The 18438-nt window shown below is 44.7% G+C and overlaps 1 protein-coding gene and 1 long non-coding RNA gene across 3 annotated transcripts in view; one reads left to right on the top strand and one right to left on the bottom strand.

The window, feature by feature from the left end:
- Positions 1-18438, top strand: part of GRHL3 (grainyhead like transcription factor 3) — a 49417-nt gene that overhangs the window by 23971 nt on the left and 7008 nt on the right. For both annotated transcript variants that reach the window (XM_081204069.1, XM_081204070.1), the window contains exons 7-15: positions 455-566; positions 1133-1227; positions 3241-3399; positions 7199-7277; positions 9807-9940; positions 11447-11484; positions 12845-12933; positions 14208-14293; positions 15673-15737. In XM_081204069.1, the coding sequence (XP_081060195.1) occupies positions 455-566; positions 1133-1227; positions 3241-3399; positions 7199-7277; positions 9807-9940; positions 11447-11484; positions 12845-12933; positions 14208-14293; positions 15673-15737 (857 nt within the window). The remainder of the gene's footprint in view (positions 1-454; positions 567-1132; positions 1228-3240; positions 3400-7198; positions 7278-9806; positions 9941-11446; positions 11485-12844; positions 12934-14207; positions 14294-15672; positions 15738-18438) is intronic.
- LOC308592562 lies at positions 4624-16570 on the bottom strand. Its single transcript, XR_014010553.1, has 3 exons — positions 15904-16570; positions 12610-12711; positions 4624-4913 (listed from the first exon to the last, which is right to left on the bottom strand). It is a non-coding gene; the product is annotated as an uncharacterized lncRNA (long non-coding RNA).

Below are 18438 nucleotides of genomic sequence, written 5' to 3'. Positions count from 1 at the left end.
TAAACCCCGCACAAGAATGCGAATAATATTGATGCACAGACGAACTGCAAGCCTTTCCTGACAGTTATTCAAAACCTCAAACATCAAAACGCAATTGCATCCTGACAATTGCAGTCATACAGTTGCAAAATGTATGGGTGCCGTTTCCATATTTCCAAGGTACACCAAGCTTTTTCTTTGCTTGGACATTTTGCTTTGGTTTTCCTGCTATAGGTTCTGAAAAGGAAAGGAGTGGCAGTTGCATACGTTATACAACAGCAATGCCCTTTTCCCTTTCAGCTGCTCCCCACTGTGTGGGAGGGGATGCATACCAGCCCATGGGCTGGAATGCCTGTACTAAAGTGTTTCCCCAAGCTGGATTTGATTTTGCAAATGAATACATAAGTTAATACTATATATACTACAGTATTATGTATTGAACAGTAATCCAATTGGCTTTTCCCCTTTCTCCCAGAGTGTTGTGATGGTCGTTTTTGACAATGAAAAAATTCCAGTGGAGCAGCTCAAGTTCTGGAAGCACTGGCATTCACGTCAACCTACAGCTAAACAGAGAGTCATCGATGTCGGTAAGGCATAGAGATGCTTTCGGATTTCTTGTCTAGGAGGGAAAGGAAACAGATGCAGTGAAAAAAAAACCTCCCTCTTTTATTTCCAAGTGAATGCAGTCCTTATTAGCACTTAGGGTATTAAATTGAACTAGTTGCTGTTCTGATTTAAAAGAATAAGAATAAGAATTTATTTTTTATACCCTGCCCAGTGTTTACAGGGTTTTCATCATAAAGATTCCTAGGATAAAGGGGTGGCCTTGTGTGTGTACTTAGAAAATAATGAAGAATAGCTTTCAGCTACCCAGTTTTAATAGCAGACTTCTGCATCCCTTGAAAGCTCTGGAAAGTTGCATGAGACACAGGGGATCTGCCACCAGAAGGAAAAATCAGCAATTATCTTCCTGGCCCCGGCCCCCGCCTATAGATCTGGATCTTCACCTTAGAATCCAGAAGGAGTTTAGGAGTGGTTTCCGGTAGCCTTGAAGGGTGGGGCATATCACACCTCTTTAAGAGTATGGTTGTTACTTAATTCAAAAGTTATAATTGGGCAATTGAAGAGTAACTGCATGTTTCATGCCTTCCAGCTGACTGTAAAGAGAATTTCAATACTGTGCAGCATATTGAGGAGGTGGCTTACAACGCCTTGTCCTTCGTCTGGAACATTGCTGAAGAAGCAAAGGTATGATCAGGCCTGTGCAAAACATGTGGTCCCCCCTGGACCGCAAACCTACCTCCATTTCATACCTGTAGTTCAGCCACATCTGGAGGACCACATGTTCCCCATTCCTGCTTTGGCATTCCAACATTAAACTGTGCTTCAAACTCACAGTCACTTTTCATCAGCGCCCTTTCAGCTAGGTGTGCTATCTCCTCTGCACACATGGAGACTTCAGTTTGTACCCTTGTGTCTTTTATGGTTTGTTCTGCTATCAGCTCCAGTCAAACAGGCATTGCAGGGTTTGAAGTGCTACGGAAACCTGTGAACAGACACTGAGTTGAGACAGGTCTGCACACAATAAGCAGGGGTGCCTCTGTTGTGCTACCTTCAGCTCTCTTTCGCGGGGGGACGACACTCTATTTGTCTTCAAAGGTGAAACTGGGGGCCCCTCCAGACTAGTGTTTTATTGCTGGTATCTTCTGCAGCGTGTTCTGCCTTGACGCAACAACAGTGCACCAGTGGTGGATTTGTCCAGCTTCGCTTTGTTATGTGTTGCTTCCGCAAGGGGCTGTAACACTACAAAAGTGGGACAAAAATGAACCAGAACATTCATGGTATGAAAAGTTGCAGGATTTCAACAAGAAGCTACAGGACGTGCACTGATCAGAAACAAAGCAGTATGTCCGCCCCAAATCTTTTGCATGTGCAAATAATACTGAAAGCCCGATTGGATATAACCACCGCAATATCAACATGAGCACAAACCATTATGAACCCACAATAAAAGGGATGTCTGGAGGGATTTGGCTTGTCTAAAGCTTTCATAAGAGTTCCTGCCCAAACTGAGATTTAAACCAGTCACATGTCCTGCTATGTTCGTAGTTCTTTTAAGCACTACACCAGCAGCTGACACCAAACTGTTAGCTGGGCTATAGGGGGGAAGTTTCCTGCCACAACTCTGAGACTATAAACTGTCATTTATTAGCCTGCAGATTAATAAGTCTCTGCAAGTTGTACTTTCCCATAAACCCAGACCAGATATTCAAGGTAGCTTTATGTTGCAATAGGGAATAAGGCCTCAACATACCCACAACAGACATGAACCGTGGTCTGTTGGTGCAAACCAATCTTGGGTTTGCAATCCCAGGAAAACAGCAAAACCAGGAGGTGGACTCTGTTTAGCTTGGTAGGTCACAGGTAGTGCTGGCTTGCAACAGAGTTATCATGCGCAGGACAGATTGTGCAAGAGGTGTAAATGAAAAAGGCTAGATGAATTTGCAGAGTGTACTCTACTCCAAAGTAAGTTCCACTGAGTTAAATGTGGCTTACTCCCAAGTAAGTGGGCATAGAATTGCAGTCATAGGATATCCTGAATTTAATAGGGCTTCTGAGTAGACATGCATAGTAATCCTGCTGTTTAGTGACTCTGAAACCTGATCAGTTGGTAGGTTTTTTTGCTCTGAAATTTCATTGGGTCACCTTTCTTTTTAGCCTAAAGGTAGCCATGGTCTTAAAAAAAACAAAAACAAAAGCCTAAAAACTGAGAGGTTATAAGCCATCTTCAAAGCATCTTCTTCCTCTTCACTCTCCCTCCATGGAAATATTCCAAGCATGTGATAGTCATCTGGGGCACTTAGGTTAGATGTAACTTACCAGAAACCTTGTTCCCCTTTCTGCCCAGGGGGCTGTTGAAGGCTGAGGCTTCAGAGACATAAAATACCTGGGAGTTGCTGTTGAAGGCCTTTTCCTGCATCTGCCACCTGTCTCTGAATCTACCAGCCTCTAAATAGTGGAGCCAGGCTCATTATTTTCTATCTGCAAGGCTTAGCTGTGCTTAACTTTGGACCAGAAGATTGTCGGCAGCAGCACCCCAGGGTTGCAGCCTCCCATCCCTACTTGGGGTTGAATCAGGTGCCTTCCACATGCAAAGCAGATGTCCGACCATTGAGCTACAAGCTTCTTGGAATTCGCTGTATCTTTCAGAGCAGTGCTTTGACTGCCACTGCATCCTGACTCTATCCATTCTTCTTGCAGGTGTTTATCGGCGTGAACTGCTTGAGCACAGATTTCTCCTCCCAGAAAGGCGTCAAGGGAGTCCCTTTGAACCTCCAGATAGACACTTATGACTACAGTACTGGGACGAACCGGCTTATTCACCGAGCTGTCTGTCAGATCAAAATATTCTGTGATAAGGTAGAGTGAAGCCTATGGGAAAGAAGTTACAATGTGAAGGACTTCCAAAAGACGTGATGAGAATAAGGTATTAGAGAGCCAATGCGGTGTGGTATTAAGAGCATTTAACTAGGGCAGGCATCCCCAAACTTGGCCCTCCAGATGTTTTGGGACTACAATTCCCATCATCCCTGACCACTGGTCCTGTTAGGAGGGCCGAGTTTGGGGATGCCTGAACTAGGGCTTGGGAGACCCGGGTTCAAATCCCCTCACACTGGATAGCCTTGGGCCAGTCACTTTCTCTCACAGAGCTTTTGTGAGGCTCAAACAGGAAGGAGATAGCCTTGTATGTCATCTTGAACTCCCTGTGATTGAGGCAGGATATAAATGTAAGCAGTGCTTTTTTTCCGGAAGGACGCAGGGGTGCCCCTAAACATTTTGTGAATCTAAGTTTCGCCTCATTGAGGGGCAGTATTTCAATAAGAGCAGGAAAATGAGAGTACCCTTAAACATCTTTTTAGAAAAAAAAGCACTGAATGTAAGAAAGAAAGAAAGAAGCTTCTTAAACAAAGACATGGCCTTTTAAGAGCAGCTTTGCAAGAGCTGAACTGTTAGCTGAAGAACTTGGCTCTGTGAAAGCTTTTAAATGTGAATAACCTAAACTGTGCAAGAGTTCACCTGTAAATCAGTCAAGACTGGAATTCACTAGTGAGCCTCCAGTTTTTAAATGCTAGGAGGCGCAACATATAATAAAAATGTTCTAGGAGCTTAATCTGATTCAGTATTAGCCCAGAGGTGACATTCCACGTTCTGGATCCTTTCAATGAGGGCCAAACTAGATGTGATGTTAGTCGTGTGGGTGCAATTGGGACGAAGGCTTAAAAAAGAAAAAGTTAATATCGCCTGCAGGGAGGCCAAGCAGTGGGACTGCAGAAGGTGGGGAGACTCTTGACACTTACTGTGCTGCTGTGATTCTGGCAATAATAACTCTTCTGAAGCTGCTACATCACAAGGGAAGCCTCCATTCTGCGAACATTTTTTAAAATGTGCATGATAATTACAGGCACACACATATGTGCCACACGTGTTCATACCGTTAACATCACATCTAGACTGGCTGTCAGACCGGTTCAGCTAGATTGTTTCCTCACTAGTCGAACTTTCCAAAATTTGAGGTGAGAAATATGTGCAGGCCTGTATTCTACATTTTTGGCCCCAGTTATAGGCAGGGACCCAAGCAACTACTTTGGGTTTCTCAAAGGCTTTTTATTTTTTTGAACAGCAATTTGACATACACAACTCTGACCTCTTCCAAAAGTCCTTTCATTTAAAAAAATGGCTTGCCATGTGGGATGAAGGGACTGCTGCTTGAGAACTACGACCCCAAAGACTCCCTGGGAACACATATCTGCCTGTGGAATTACAGCATCTCCTATAATTTTACCTTCCCCTGTTTGAACCGGCTTCATGGATTACGATCTTCTTTCTCTTTGGAGATAATGGTTCATGGTGTCTCTCTCCAAACTCCAAAATGCCTGTTAATTGCCGTCACAAAATTAATGCCACATCTAGTTTGCCCCTAAGATAAATGCTTGCATTTAAAGAGAGCCAGTGTGGTGTAGTGGTTAAGAGCGGTCGTCTCGTAATCTGGGGAACCGGGTTCGCGTCTCCGCTCCTCCACATGCAGCTGCTGGGTGACCTTGGGCCAGTCACACTTCTTTGAAGTCTCTTAGCCCCACTCACCTCACAGAGTGTTTGTTGTGGGGGAGGAAGGGAAAGGAGAATGTTAGCCGCTTTGAGACTCCTTAAAGGGAGTGAAAGGCGGGATATCAAATCCAAACTCTTCTTCTTCTAAATGGCAAGCTTATATTTTAAATGGAAAGAGTGCTCTGCCTCTGCTCTTGCTTATGCAGGCTGCCATGCACATATATTACGCACACATATTCCAGCATTGCTCTTCCCCTGCCCCCCCCCCCACAGCTCAGGGTAACTGAGAAATGGAACCAAGGAAGCCCAGAGAAGGGGTTTCTTTGGTTCTCTGAAAGCATCCTGTTGTGTTCTGCAGCACACAGTCAATGGGCTGCAGTTTGGAACACAGTGTTTGGAGCAGGGGTGGGGAAGGTGGAGAGACCTGGCTTCTCTCCCTAGCCGTAAATCACTAGGGGCAGGCAGGTATAATCTAGGGAGGACAGGTGCAAAAGAGGGCAGGGCCTCTGCACCTTTAATACCTACATCTGCTGAAATCACCTGGATTTTTAAAGAGTTGCTTTAAGCTGCCCTCTTTTTGCATCTGGCTATCCTAGGAAGGGTGGATTTGATTTAAATCAAATTGATTTAAATCACAATTTAAATCACTAGTCAGTAATACTTGATTTAAATCTTTTTTTTTTATAGAAAGACTCGTTCTTTCTGGTATAATCTTAATATTCACAACCAGGTGAAGATTTCATTTTTTGTAATAATAAATTTTCAGAGTAGTTTTTAGAGTTATATCAAAAATTACTGATTTGGTTATACTACTAGAAATGCATAGAGAGATGATTATGAACTTATTGTGAGGTTTAATAAGTTAATTGTTTATAGTTGGACAACTTTTCTGCTGTGCTTTAATGGAAGGAGAAAAATAATCATTTCCTTAATAACAATTTAAACAATTTATTTAGCTGAAACAATAACATTATAGCATATGTATCCATTGTTTGGTAACTGGTGTGGTTAAACAATTAAAAACAACAACTTTAGACTTGAGTTTTAGCACACATGAAAAACGTAAAACAAATCCTTCTTTCCTGATGAATAGCCTTTGGACTATAGTGTAACTTAAACAGAAAACTATATTCAGAAAGATTTTTTCCTCCAAAAGCATTTTATTTTAAAAATCTGATTTAAATTTTTAAAAAATCTGATTATTATTATTTTTAAAAACCACATTGATTTTTATCCACCCTGATCCTAGGTAAATCTCTGAGACGAAGGTGTTCCTTTATGAGTGTACCCATTTACCCACAGTGGGTGCTCCCTTTTGAGATCAGTAGGGCAGAAGATAGGGAGCAGGTAGAGGCAGAGCCAACTAGTTCTGCTTTTGTCCCTATGCTTTTCCTGAGACTAAGGAGGAAGAAGCAGATTGATTGCAAGGAGGCAGGCAGGTGCAGGCAGACTGCGTTGAGTGGGGCAGTGCTTTGGTTCCCCTAACGGAGCCTCCTCAGCTGCCATTTTAACTGGAAGCAACGCCTCCCTCTCCCCCTGAAACTAGTCAGCGTTGCCTTTGCAAACAAGGATCTCACCTGGAGGTGCAGTTTGTCTGGTGCACAGGCTCCTGAGCAGAGCCACAGCTAGGTGATCTTGCGCCCTTGGCAGAACCGTCCAGATTGCGCCTCCTAGCTATGGACAAATGAGCTCTTCTTTCCGCCTCTCCTCCAGCCAGTTTTCCGCCCCCCCACCTTGCTTGCGCCCCTGGCGGGGGCCCACCTCACCACCCCCTCACTGCGGCCCTGCTCCTGAGATGGCGCAATCTCCCCCCAAGTGACAGTATTATTAATACCGCAAATGCTCAGGAGGCATGTGCTTCACAGCAACATACAGGCAGCCATCGTTTTAGACGCATCAGATACGTGCGTGCGTTGCGCCAAACCCAGACGTGACCTAAAACCATCACAAAAGCATCACCGAAAGGGGCGTTTGCAGGCTTTCTCGAGGTGTTTCAAATAGATGCGATTTCACTTGAACGTGTGGCGCCTTGGAACGTAAGCTCTGCTGTAAATTGGGAGTTGCCTGTACTGGTAAGTTTTCGGCTTCTCATCTCTTTCAACTTGCCTTGCAGGGAGCAGAGAGGAAAATGCGGGACGATGAACGCAAGCAGTTCAGGAGGAAGGGGAAATGCCTGGACGCCAATAACAATGGTGAGTGAGTGGAAGGGGGCGAGGAAGCTGGTGTGGGCCCTGTATATATAAACGCTGCCTTCAGGGGAGGGTGTGTGAGGTCATGTGCTGCCGGCAGAGTGCGCTTAGAATGCATGGTGCGCAGGATGGCCCGGGGAGTGAGATGCCTGGTGATTAGGACCCTCAGCTGCAGATAACCCACTTCCCTCTGCTTGCCAGAGAGGCCTCTGCCGCAACAGTCCCTTGCCTTAGGGGGTTGCAAAGAGGAAGAAGGCAAGGGCAATCTAGCCTTAGTCCCTGACCGGAGAAGGATCAAGCACTGCAGGGAAATTGCTCTGTCTTCATCCCAGCAAAGAGCAGCTGGCGGGGTCAGCTCAGCCTGGCCCTAACTGGATTTCAAGGGTTGTTTTTACAAACGCGCCTCTTTTGTTTTTATTTATTTATTTACCTATGGGATCTATATGCCCTGACACGTGCCCTCTGGGAAGCTTACAAAACAGTTCCACGTTCAAAACAGAATTAACAACATGTCAAATAAAAACAGCAATAAAAACTACAGAAAGGTGGAAGAAGAGCAAACGAGTGTGGCAAGATAAAAATAGCAGCTAAAACCAGTGATTGAGATCCTTAAAATACTACTCAAAGCTCCCGGCGGACTTTGCTTGGCGCCTAAAAATTAGCAACGAACGTGCCTGGTGAGCATGCCTCAAGTCGAGAGTTTTGCAATTTGGGCACCGCTGGAGAGAGGCTGTGGCTCAGTGGGAGAACATCTGCATTGCACGTAAAAGGACACAGATTTGATCCCTGTCATCCCAAAGTAGGGTTGGGGAAGACCCCTCCCTTGAAACCTGGATAGCCACTGACAGTAGGTGTCAATAGTATGCAGCCTAGGACTGGGTCTGATCCACTGGCTCAACTACTTCAGCACTGATGAGCCATTGGTCTGACATAATCAGAGGCTGCATCCATACATTTAATGTGCATTTTAAGTACCTTACTTGGCTTCCCCCAGAGAATCTAGCTGCAGTTTACTGCTCACAGAGCTACACTTCTAGCACCCTTCACAAACTACAATTCCCATGATTCCTTTTTTTTTTTTTTTTGAGGGGGGTATTTTGAATGTTATTCAGATGTGCTGTGTGTATGGAGCCAAAGACAGCTTCCAAAAGTGGGGGACCAATGAGAAGAAGATCTCAGTTGAATGAGATATCTCTTCATTTTGGCACTGTCAAGCTGATCCCTATCCTCTGGCTTCCACTCTCCCCCTCCACTCCCTTTCTCTTATAAGTCTAGTCTCTGAGATTGTAAGCTCGAAGGCAGGGCAGGTGTCTTCATTTTGATTTGTGTGTGGCACCTAATTACTGTAGGCGCTCTAGAGGTTATTATTATTAATAATAAGGTGAGACAGAAACTCTTATGCTCTATTCTGGACTTTTTTATGTTCTTCAGACACATCTAATCATTCTTGTCTGAAAATTAGATTGTGAAAATTACAGAAACTTGCTTTCCAGAAACAGTGTCCAGGCCATCTCTCAGTTAAATAGTTCCCCAAAGGCTTTTATTATTATTATTTTAGAAAGCTCAGTGTGTGTGTGTGTGTGTGTGTGTGTGTGTGTGTGTGTGTGCGCGCGCGCGCGCGCGCTGATTGATCAGGTTGTGTTAGAGTTGCATGAAGTCTGAGACTTCTACTTTGGGTCTTTGTTTTGGCTTTGTTTTTTGTCTGTTTCTATTGATGGAATTTGGTCTTTTCCATTTGAATTCCCTCCCCCCCCCTCCAACCTCATTGGTTTTTAAAAAACAATTCTCAGCCACCTTGTGGGATTTTTGGGGGGCAGAGAGTAAGGGCTGGTCAATGAGTCAGTTTGGGTTTCTTTCAGCTTCTCATTTTTCTAATCTTAACTCCAGTTCTCTACCTTTCCACATCATTTTTTTCAAGGCCTCATGAAAATTCACTGGCAAATTTCTCTGAATATGTGGATTTTTTGCAAAGCAATATTCCCTAGCATAATTCTTTCTTGTATGTTGTCTTCACTAATATTACACATTTTTATACAAACTTCACCCCCGTTACATGCATTTCTGTGCACATTAGTTGACTATAGAGAACTGCATTGCAAAATTCGGATAAGTGCAGATTTTGAAGGATGAGGATGCTGCAGTTTGAGTATTTCCTTCGCTGCTTAGCTGCTTTTAACCAAAGGGAAAGACATTGGGAGGGTGCTCATAGGTCCCCTCTGTCTTGTCCAGTCTTCCTCAACCATGTGCCTTCCTGACATTTTGGCCGGGGCTGATGAGTGTGTGTTCCAAAGCATCTGGAAGGCAAAAGATTGGGGAAGGCTGGTCTTGTCCTAATCTTGCAAACTGAGGCATTCATTACTTAGAATCATAGAACTGTAGAGTTGGAGGGACCCTGAGGGTCATCAAGTCATGCAATGCAGGAATCTCAGCTAAAGCACCCATGGCTTGGATGAGTCTCCGCCACTCCCCTCCTTGATGAGTCTCTATAGCAACAAACATGGTGGAAAACTAAGTTTCTCTTCTTCCTTCCAGGTCTGAAAAGCTGTTTGGTTTCGGGCTTCCGAGGCAACGAAATCACGTATCTCAAGCCACAGGCTGACTTGGAAACCCAGCCCGTCCTGTTTATTCCAAACGTCCACTTTTCAAACCTCCAGAGATGTGGAACGGTAAGTCCCCCTTACCATAGCCAGCCCATCCATGAGACACCAAGGAGAGGTGGCTGTGGCAACTTCTGGGTTCTGGAGAAATCTTATGAGAGCTGTGTGAGGCCTCCACACGATCTCATGGGGCTCTCATGTGATCTTGAGCTGTTATCATACAATTGTGCTGGAACCAGGAAGTTGCAGCCATGTGACCCTGGTAAGCAGGACCAGCACGTGGGCAGGGTAGCACCTTCCTGTTTCACCTCAGGCAGCAAAATGGGACAGGCTGCCCCTGCCCCTTACAGCTCCCGCTGCATGTTGCCTTCAAATACCTCTTAAGGCAGTGAAGCATCCTGCTACTACAGGAATGGAAGGAAGCCACCATTAATGATGCCATTATCTTAATTTATTTTAGGCATCGAGACTCAATTTTGGTTTATTTCAAAGGAACCTTTCAACTGCAAGAGTAGGGATTTTGGGAGAAGAGGCATGCTGTTTTAATTGGGGACGGGGAACCTGCAATCCTTCAAACGTAGTTGGATTCCAGCTCCGATCATCTCTGGCCATTGGCCAATGTTGGCTGGGGCTGATGGGAGTTGGAGTCCCACAACATCTGGAAGGCCACAGAATCCCAGCCTTGGTTTAAACGCTGCACTGTAAATTGTGTGTGAAGCAAAAAAGAGATACAGTAGTGCAATGCATAACATCAAGAAAGTGACTGATTAAGGGCAGTTCTACCCCCCAGACTTCTGTTCTTTTTTAAAAAAAGAAGAAGTAGTAGTATTTCCCCTCTCCCTGGAAACCCTGGGAACTTAATTGTGAAATAGAGCTCCATGACAGAACTTGTCATGTCCTGAAAATGCAATTCCCAGCATTCTGTGGGGGAAGCCATAAATGATAAACTGGTTTAAAACTAAACCTAAGTTTGTAGTGTAGATATCCGCTCACTGTCTGTCTAGGGATACCTAGCAAGGAAAGTGCAGGCTTTGAGGAGGAATTTAAAAGTCAAAATGGATTCATATAAAGATGTGAGGAGATTAGAGAGCAGGAGTGCAGAGTGTCTAGCCACAGAAGCACAATTTAAGCAGGGGAGGGAGAGGATTGAAAGGTCTACTCTCAGATAGGTTCATGATTACATTGCAAAAGCAGGGTGCTGTGGGACTGTTCTATTTTCTGGATGTTGTTCTTAAACCTCACTGTAACCATAACAACATTATGAATACAAAGTCAGTTACCCCCCTTTTTTTAAGCCAAGGAATCAGTACCTTGGGCATGCATATCTAATAAGTACACCCCATTTATCTTTTTAATTATCACATAGGCTGGTATTCAATGCTAGTCCTACTCAGAGTAGACCCACTGAAGTTAATAGATGGGACTAATTTAGATTCATTACTTTCAGGGGATCTACTCTGAGTAGGACTTGGGTGAATACAACCCACAGCCTGAAGCAGATTTCCTTCTGAGAGGCCACAATGCTTTTTTAATCTCAAAGTACTAAAGCGTCTCTCACTTCTTTTTTTCCAACAGGCATTACCCACCGCTGGTGTTCCACATGACTCTAGCAGGTACAAAATATGCATTCATCCCCCCTTTGGCTCACATGTCCAAGATATTATTGCATAATTAGACAGCCCAGTGGCCCTATTCCCACTTCCCATTTTGATTTTATTTCTGTCCCATCTTTCTCTGGGAGTCTTGTCAAGGCCACATAACTAGGCCTCTGATCCAGGCACTGACCAAACCCAGACCCAATTAACCACAGAAAGTTTGCTGTATCAGCTGCTTTCAGCCCTGCAAAGTTGATGTCTACCAGATCCTAAGGTCCCCAATGGAATAAATGCAGGATATATGAAAGTGGTGAAATATAATGTTGGTAGGACATTATCTGGAGTGAGAATCCCATTGAAACCAAATGAACAGGAGCTATGCTGAAGTGTTGTGAGACTGAGGGCAAGGATATATATGCTGGGTTGTGTCCAAACAAGTTCTACTCAAAGTAGACCCATTGAAATGGATGAACCTAAGTTAGTCATGGTAATTAACTTCAGTAGGTCTACTCAGAGCAGGACTTGTACCATGAACTCTGCTACAACCTAGCCTTCCACAAGAAAATGGTTGGAGATGCCACTGTATTCTGCTCTGGTCAGACCTCACCTGGAGTACTGTGTCCAGTTCTGGGCACCAAGAAGGACACTGACAAACTGGAACGTGTCCAGAGGAGGGCAACCAAAATGGTCAAAGGCCTGGAAACGATGCCTTATGAGGAACGGCTAAGGGAGCTGGGCATGTTTAGCCTGGAGAAGAGGAGGTTAAGGGGTGATATGATAGCCATGTTCAAATATATAAAAGGATGTCATATAGAGGAGGGAGAAAGGTTGTTTTCTGCTGCTCCAGAGAAGCGGACACGGAGCAATGGATCCAAACTACAAGAAAGAAGATTCCACCTAAATATTAGGAAGAACTTCCTGACAGTAAGAGCTGTTCGACAGTGGAATTTGCTGCCAAGGAGTGTGGTGGAGTCTCCTACTTTGGAGGTCTTTAAGCAGAGGCTTGACAACCATATGTCAGGAGTGCTCTGGTGGTGTTTCCTGCTTGGCAGGGGGTTGGACTCGATGGCCCTTGTGGTCTATTCCAACTCTATGATTCTATTCTATTCTATGAAGAATGCTCAGCATCATCAGTGTCCTTACCTGTTGGGCAATGTGAGGAACTGGATTTGGGGTGGCAGAGAAGGAGACCAGAGGGACCCTCTCCATGGGGCACAATCCACTAGGACATTTTCTGCATTGGCCCTGTGGAAATGAATGAAAGCTGTGTTTTTGTTGCTGTTCTTTAACAATGCGTCAGTACTGACATTTGAACCACTTGTTTCTGAATGTTGGTGCCCATCCTGGAATCTTCTGAACTTTCATTTTCCTCACTAAGGTTGCCTTTAAAGAGGAGCTGCCCTTCCTTTCCTGATGAATTTGACCCTTTAGCTTCAAAGCAAGCCAAAGAGGAAGACCCTCAACGAGGTAATATTGCTATCGGAGATTACGCACACAAATACCCCCACCCCAACACCAAGCCATAGACAAAGAAACAACAACCTCAGGTGGAACAGATGAGGAAAGAGCCTTGTGGGCTTACAAAATGTGAGGGAATAAACAGCAAGTGCCCGTGAAAAATGGCGCTGAAGGCAAGGCCCAGAAAGGAGATCTCAACTTGAGGATCTTATCATAGGGAAACTTGGTGGGGTGAAGGACAACTAATTAGCACTTCCAAAGTCTCAGCATACTGAGAAGAGGAGCTCTATTTTTAATATAGCTGTACACACATTGCCATTTACCACATTTTTCCATGTATAACATGCCCCCATGTATAAGATGACCCCTATTTTGGGGACTCCAAATTAAGGAAATGAGTGGGCGATTGCCCACAGTTGTTGAGCTTTTTTTGAGGGGTTGCCAAAAAACGCTTGCCAAAGCAAGCCACCAATCATCCTCCAGCAGCCGCCAATCACCTGCCCAATTGCCGCAGCAGCAGCCAATCACCAGCAGGCATTGCCTCACCCACCAATTCACCCGCCTAATCACCACCAACAATCTCCTGCTCATGGCTGCAGCCAATCGCCCGTCCCCCATCTGCACTATCTGTGTATGGAGAAACATTGTCTAATACATGGAAAAATACGGTACTGACTCCAGCGTGCTCCCAACACTGGTGTTTGAAGCCGGATACACACGACATTACCCACAATCCATATCTATCCTGTAGTTTCCTGAGAAATACTGCTGCTTGATGCGATTTCTCTCAAACCAGCTTCTATCCAGTTTGAAAGCCTAAGCTGCATTAACTGAGGTGTGTACATTTGAGACAGCTATTGTACCTGTGCAGATGACAACACATGCACAGATAACAGCTTCACAGAATAGGAGCTTGGGGGGGGGGAGTTGCAAGTGTGGGGAAACCAATCAGGTAAATGTGCATTGGGTGAAGGCATCCACACCGATTCTCTGGTGTGTAAAGCACCGTATAAATGCAATTTAAAACACAGTGTGCGGAACGGGGAGAAAACCTCACTGCGTTTTAAGCCAGTAATATGTACATAGCCTTAATTTCATAAGAAACGATAGTATAGATATAAATTGTGGCTACCACTGTGTGTACATCGCATCCAGAAACAGTGGCGAGAGAGCACTGGATGCAGAGTAAACAGGAGTATATATGTAGCCTCTGTGTGGTTAGAAATGACCAACTCTTGAAGGCTGAGCCCACACATGACAGCTGTCTGTTTCATACATTTCAGTCTTGCTCTACGTACGAAGAGAATCGGAGGAGGTTTTTGATGCTCTCATGCTGAAGACGCCAGACCTCAAAGGCCTGAGGAATGCTGTAAGTTTCCCCCCATCTCTCCCCCACCCCCCGCTGGTCATCTCTGCTACATAAAATTTACTAGGTTACCTAATGAAGTAATAGTAAATACTTGGGGGGGGGGAGTTGTTGCATTTATATCCCGCTTTTCCTGCAAAGAGCTCAAGGTGGCATAAATGGTTCTCCCCCTTCTCCATTTTATCCCCTCAACAACCTTGTGAGGCAGGTTAGGCTGAGAGACCGTGACTGGCCCAAGGTCACCCAGTGAGCTTCATGGCTGAGTGGGGATTTGGAACCTTAGTCTCCTAGATCCTAATCCAACATTTTAGACCCCTCCACTACATGACATGTAGGGCCTTCTTCTGCAGAATCTCCATTGGAAGAGCTAAGAGCTACTTTAAGGTCCCAGCAGGCCCAGTGAGGCTTGTGGAGAAGATTTTGTGTTGCTCAGTATAAGAAGGGCTTTTCTGCCTTGGTCAGTCAAAGGTCATGGGCCAGCACTGATGCCAATAGTGTAGTGCAATCACTTTTGGGGTGTTATATTTCAATGCATATTGCATATTGGATTACAATATTCCTGTTCTGACCTTGACCAGTATGGGGGCTCTTTTACACAATGCAGAAAGTTACAGCCAACTACAGCCCCCTGCCAAGTGCATCTTTTTGTTGATGTTGTTTTAATGATGATGACTTTCATATTTCACACTGTTAAACGCCCCTTCTCCAATCAGTTTCCCAGGTGGAGAAAGTTTTTCTGGTCAGGCTTTTCTCCTCTGCACCTCACTTCCTTTCCCTTGGGCTGGCTGGAAACTCTCTCTCACTCCCACCACCCCCTCCCCGCTTCTCAGTGTTTGCAAAGCACACAATGCGAAGCATATTTCTGTGATGTCTATCAGCACCATTCCTGATAACCCCAGCTCTTCTTTGCTGAGGTGGGGAATAAAGCAAACAATCGTCTGAAATTATCTGATAGCCGTTTTTTATGGCTGTGCCTGTGTGTGTGTGTGTGTGTGTGTGTGTGTGTGTGTGTGTGTGTGTGTTGGTTTTGCACACTTTTACATTGGAAAAAAGCAAACAGCACTTTGGAGGGGGGGAAATATCAATTTACAGAACCGCCTTTGGGAAAGCGTCAGAAAAGGGATTGCAGGAGAAAGGCTTGGGCTGCTCCCAAATAATTATTTTAATTTTAATCTTATCCTCAGATTTATATACTGCTTTGCTACCAAAGCTATTGAAACAGTGTACAATAAAATAAAAACACAAAAGATTACAAGCTCAGTAGGTCAGGGATCACAGCATTGCCTGTAGTGGTTCCCTTTATTTCTAGAACATTATCCACTGGGGGGGATGCCTCTAGAAGGGTGCAACAGTATTGACAGAATATTATTTTTCTCTTCCAGATTTCAGAAAAATACGGTCTGCCTGAAGAAAGCATCTATAAAGTCTATAAAAAATGCAAGCGAGGGTAAGTGATGGCCCATCCATGTTTACTCTGTGTGGTTTGTTCCACTCTGTGACTTTCTGCACTGTAACATAGACAGTAGGTGCTGTACTAGAAAACAGGCAAGACAATTTCAGCATGGGAGCAGTCCTTCAGTATGCAGGCTTTAGAAACCAACAGAACTCCTTACCAGCCTTCAGTGCTGTTGTGCTACTGGTTCTGAGGAAGAGTTCTGTGCACCTCCATGAAGAACATAAGTCCATGCTGGATCAGACTAATGACCTATCTAAATCCAGGCCCCAGATTCCCACAGTGGCTAACTCATGCAGGTAACTGCTGTCTCCTGCTGCTGTTCCATGGTAACTAGCATTCATCCTCTAGGTATCAAAGAGCCATCATGATGACTATAGCTGTAACTATAGTATAGCAGGCTTTTGTCTGTAGAGAAATATTATCCAATAAAGGTTAGGGCTGTTTTGAGCATGGTGGCAGGTGGTGCTTTTGTCCATGACCAAAACCTGATAGATCATCACTGGCCGTTTTCTAGTTGGGGGCGGATGTGCAAGACCCGCCTTTTATCTGTATAGTTGTGTTCTTCGAATTTCATTGGTTATAGCCACTTGTCAGGAATGCTTCCATTGTGATTCCTGCATTGCAATGGGTTGGGCTGGATGATGTCACTTCCAACTCTACAATTCTATGATTTCTGCATTTGATTTAATTGATTTTGATGAAAGTCACTTTGGGTCACTTTTGTGAGGAGAGTCATCATTTAGGGAGGGAAGTAATTTTGGCCCAGATCAGATTGCCTAAAGGAAGGTTGGGGATACATTATTATTATTATTATTATTATTATTATTATTATTATTATTATTAGTATTAGTATTAGTATTAGTATTAGTATTAGTATTATCCTGTCTTTCCCCCAAAACTGGGACTCAATGTGGCTTATAAAAACTAAAACAAACACGGATAAAACACAGAAAGCTAAAAACATATAAAAGATAATAGTTTCAATGTAATTCACTATAATAGAATTAAAACAATGTGAAACAAATCTATAAAATCTAGTAAACAAAGTGAGTAAAAACAACACAACACAGCGTGAATGAAAGCCCTTTCCTTAAAAGCGACCACTTCCCAAAGCCCTGCAGGAATAACAGTGGGAGAACAATAAGGGGAGAGCCAGTCTAGCTTCTCTAGGAAGAGAGTTTCAAAGTATGGGAGTGGCCACCAAAAAAGGTCCTCTTCCACATTCCCACCATGTTGCCACTCAGGCCCCTCTCTTGCCCTCAGTACTCTTTCCCCAGGCCAAACCCTCAGAAGCCCTGCCCAACACCTTCCTGGAGTGCTGAGTGCCTCGCTGAGAAGTATCATGAAACTGGGATATAATGCCTCTTGCTTGCCTGGATGGAGAAATGGGTGGTGGTGGGTAGAAACTACTGGCTTTTGCGTAGCTGGTATGTAGCCTAGGGTCAGAGGTAAGAGGGACATCTGCTGCCCCACCCACTTTGACTCTTGCCCTACCCACTTTTTGTTCTGCCCATGGTTGGCCAACAAAGGAATGCAGCCCTCAGGCTGAAATAGGTTCCTGATCCTTGGGAGCCCTTGGAAAAAGCCAGATGCAGAAGGTCTGCCCATGTCTGTGGGGCGTACAAGGCCTAGCAATCCTGTTGGCTTCTCAGTAGTATGGCCAGATTATCTTATGGAAAAGGAATTACCAAGAAGTGTGTGTATATGTACACAAGTGGAATAACCTGGCTAATTTGTTGGGTATTTTGTTATCTCCCAAGGTAGTTGCCTGAGGTCTCAGCAGGTTTAGCTTATCTCAATCACCAGGGCACCGGTGTTTGTTTCTCAAAGCTAGCAGGGTCAGAGTAACCCTCTGACTCCTAGTGGCAGATGACACTGGAACAATGCAGTCTTGGATGGAAAGTGTGTGTCTGTGTGTGATCCCACCAGGGTGACTAATTTTGGTACAGATACAGCACTTAGTTGTTTTAGATGCTATCACCCAAGCCGGAGCACCTGAAGCTCAAATTCAATGGACGTTGCCTGCAGTCAGGGACATTAAACTCTGTGAGATCTAATACTGTGACTTTTTGGCTAAAACAGAAAACCAAGAGCCAAATATGGGGGCAAAATGAGGCTAATCTTCACCCAGGTCGAAGATCCAGTTTGGCGCCCCCCCCCATACGCATTTGCATACACACGCACACAGGCTGGCAGCCCCAATGGCTCCCCTCTAGAGGTTTCACCTGGGGCAAAAAACCTGGCTAGCCCCCACATAGCTATAGCTCTGCCAAACAGCTGGCCTATACGTTGTTACACTCATCACTAGGATCAATGCCTCCACAATGAGTTTACATATAATTTGAGCACCTCTTGCCTCTTAATTTGGGGGTGCCGGATACCCCACTCCACCTCAACTGTAGCTACCAGCAGAGATAGAACAATTAGCTTAACCAATGTGACCTTGGGGGAGGTGCGAGGACTGTCTTGCCTTGTGCCCCAGCTTTCTGCCTCAAGCCCCATTGGAGGATTTTGGGTACTGTAGTTTACCCCTCAGGAAGTTACCATTCCCAGCAAGCCTTAACAAACAACAATGTCAGCTTAATCGAACAATGTTGGATTTCTGGATGTTAACTGTGAACCCTGGTTTTGATGTATTAATTACTCGGTTTGTGGGCTGGGCAGGGAGAGAGCTACAAAATGCAGGCTTCAC

This window comes from Podarcis bocagei, assembly GCF_964188305.1.
Source record: "Podarcis bocagei genome assembly, chromosome: 7".
Taxonomy (NCBI): domain Eukaryota; kingdom Metazoa; phylum Chordata; class Lepidosauria; order Squamata; family Lacertidae; genus Podarcis; species Podarcis bocagei.
The sequence above is the reverse complement of the archived record's forward strand: the minus strand, read 5'-3'. Positions and strand labels throughout refer to the sequence as shown.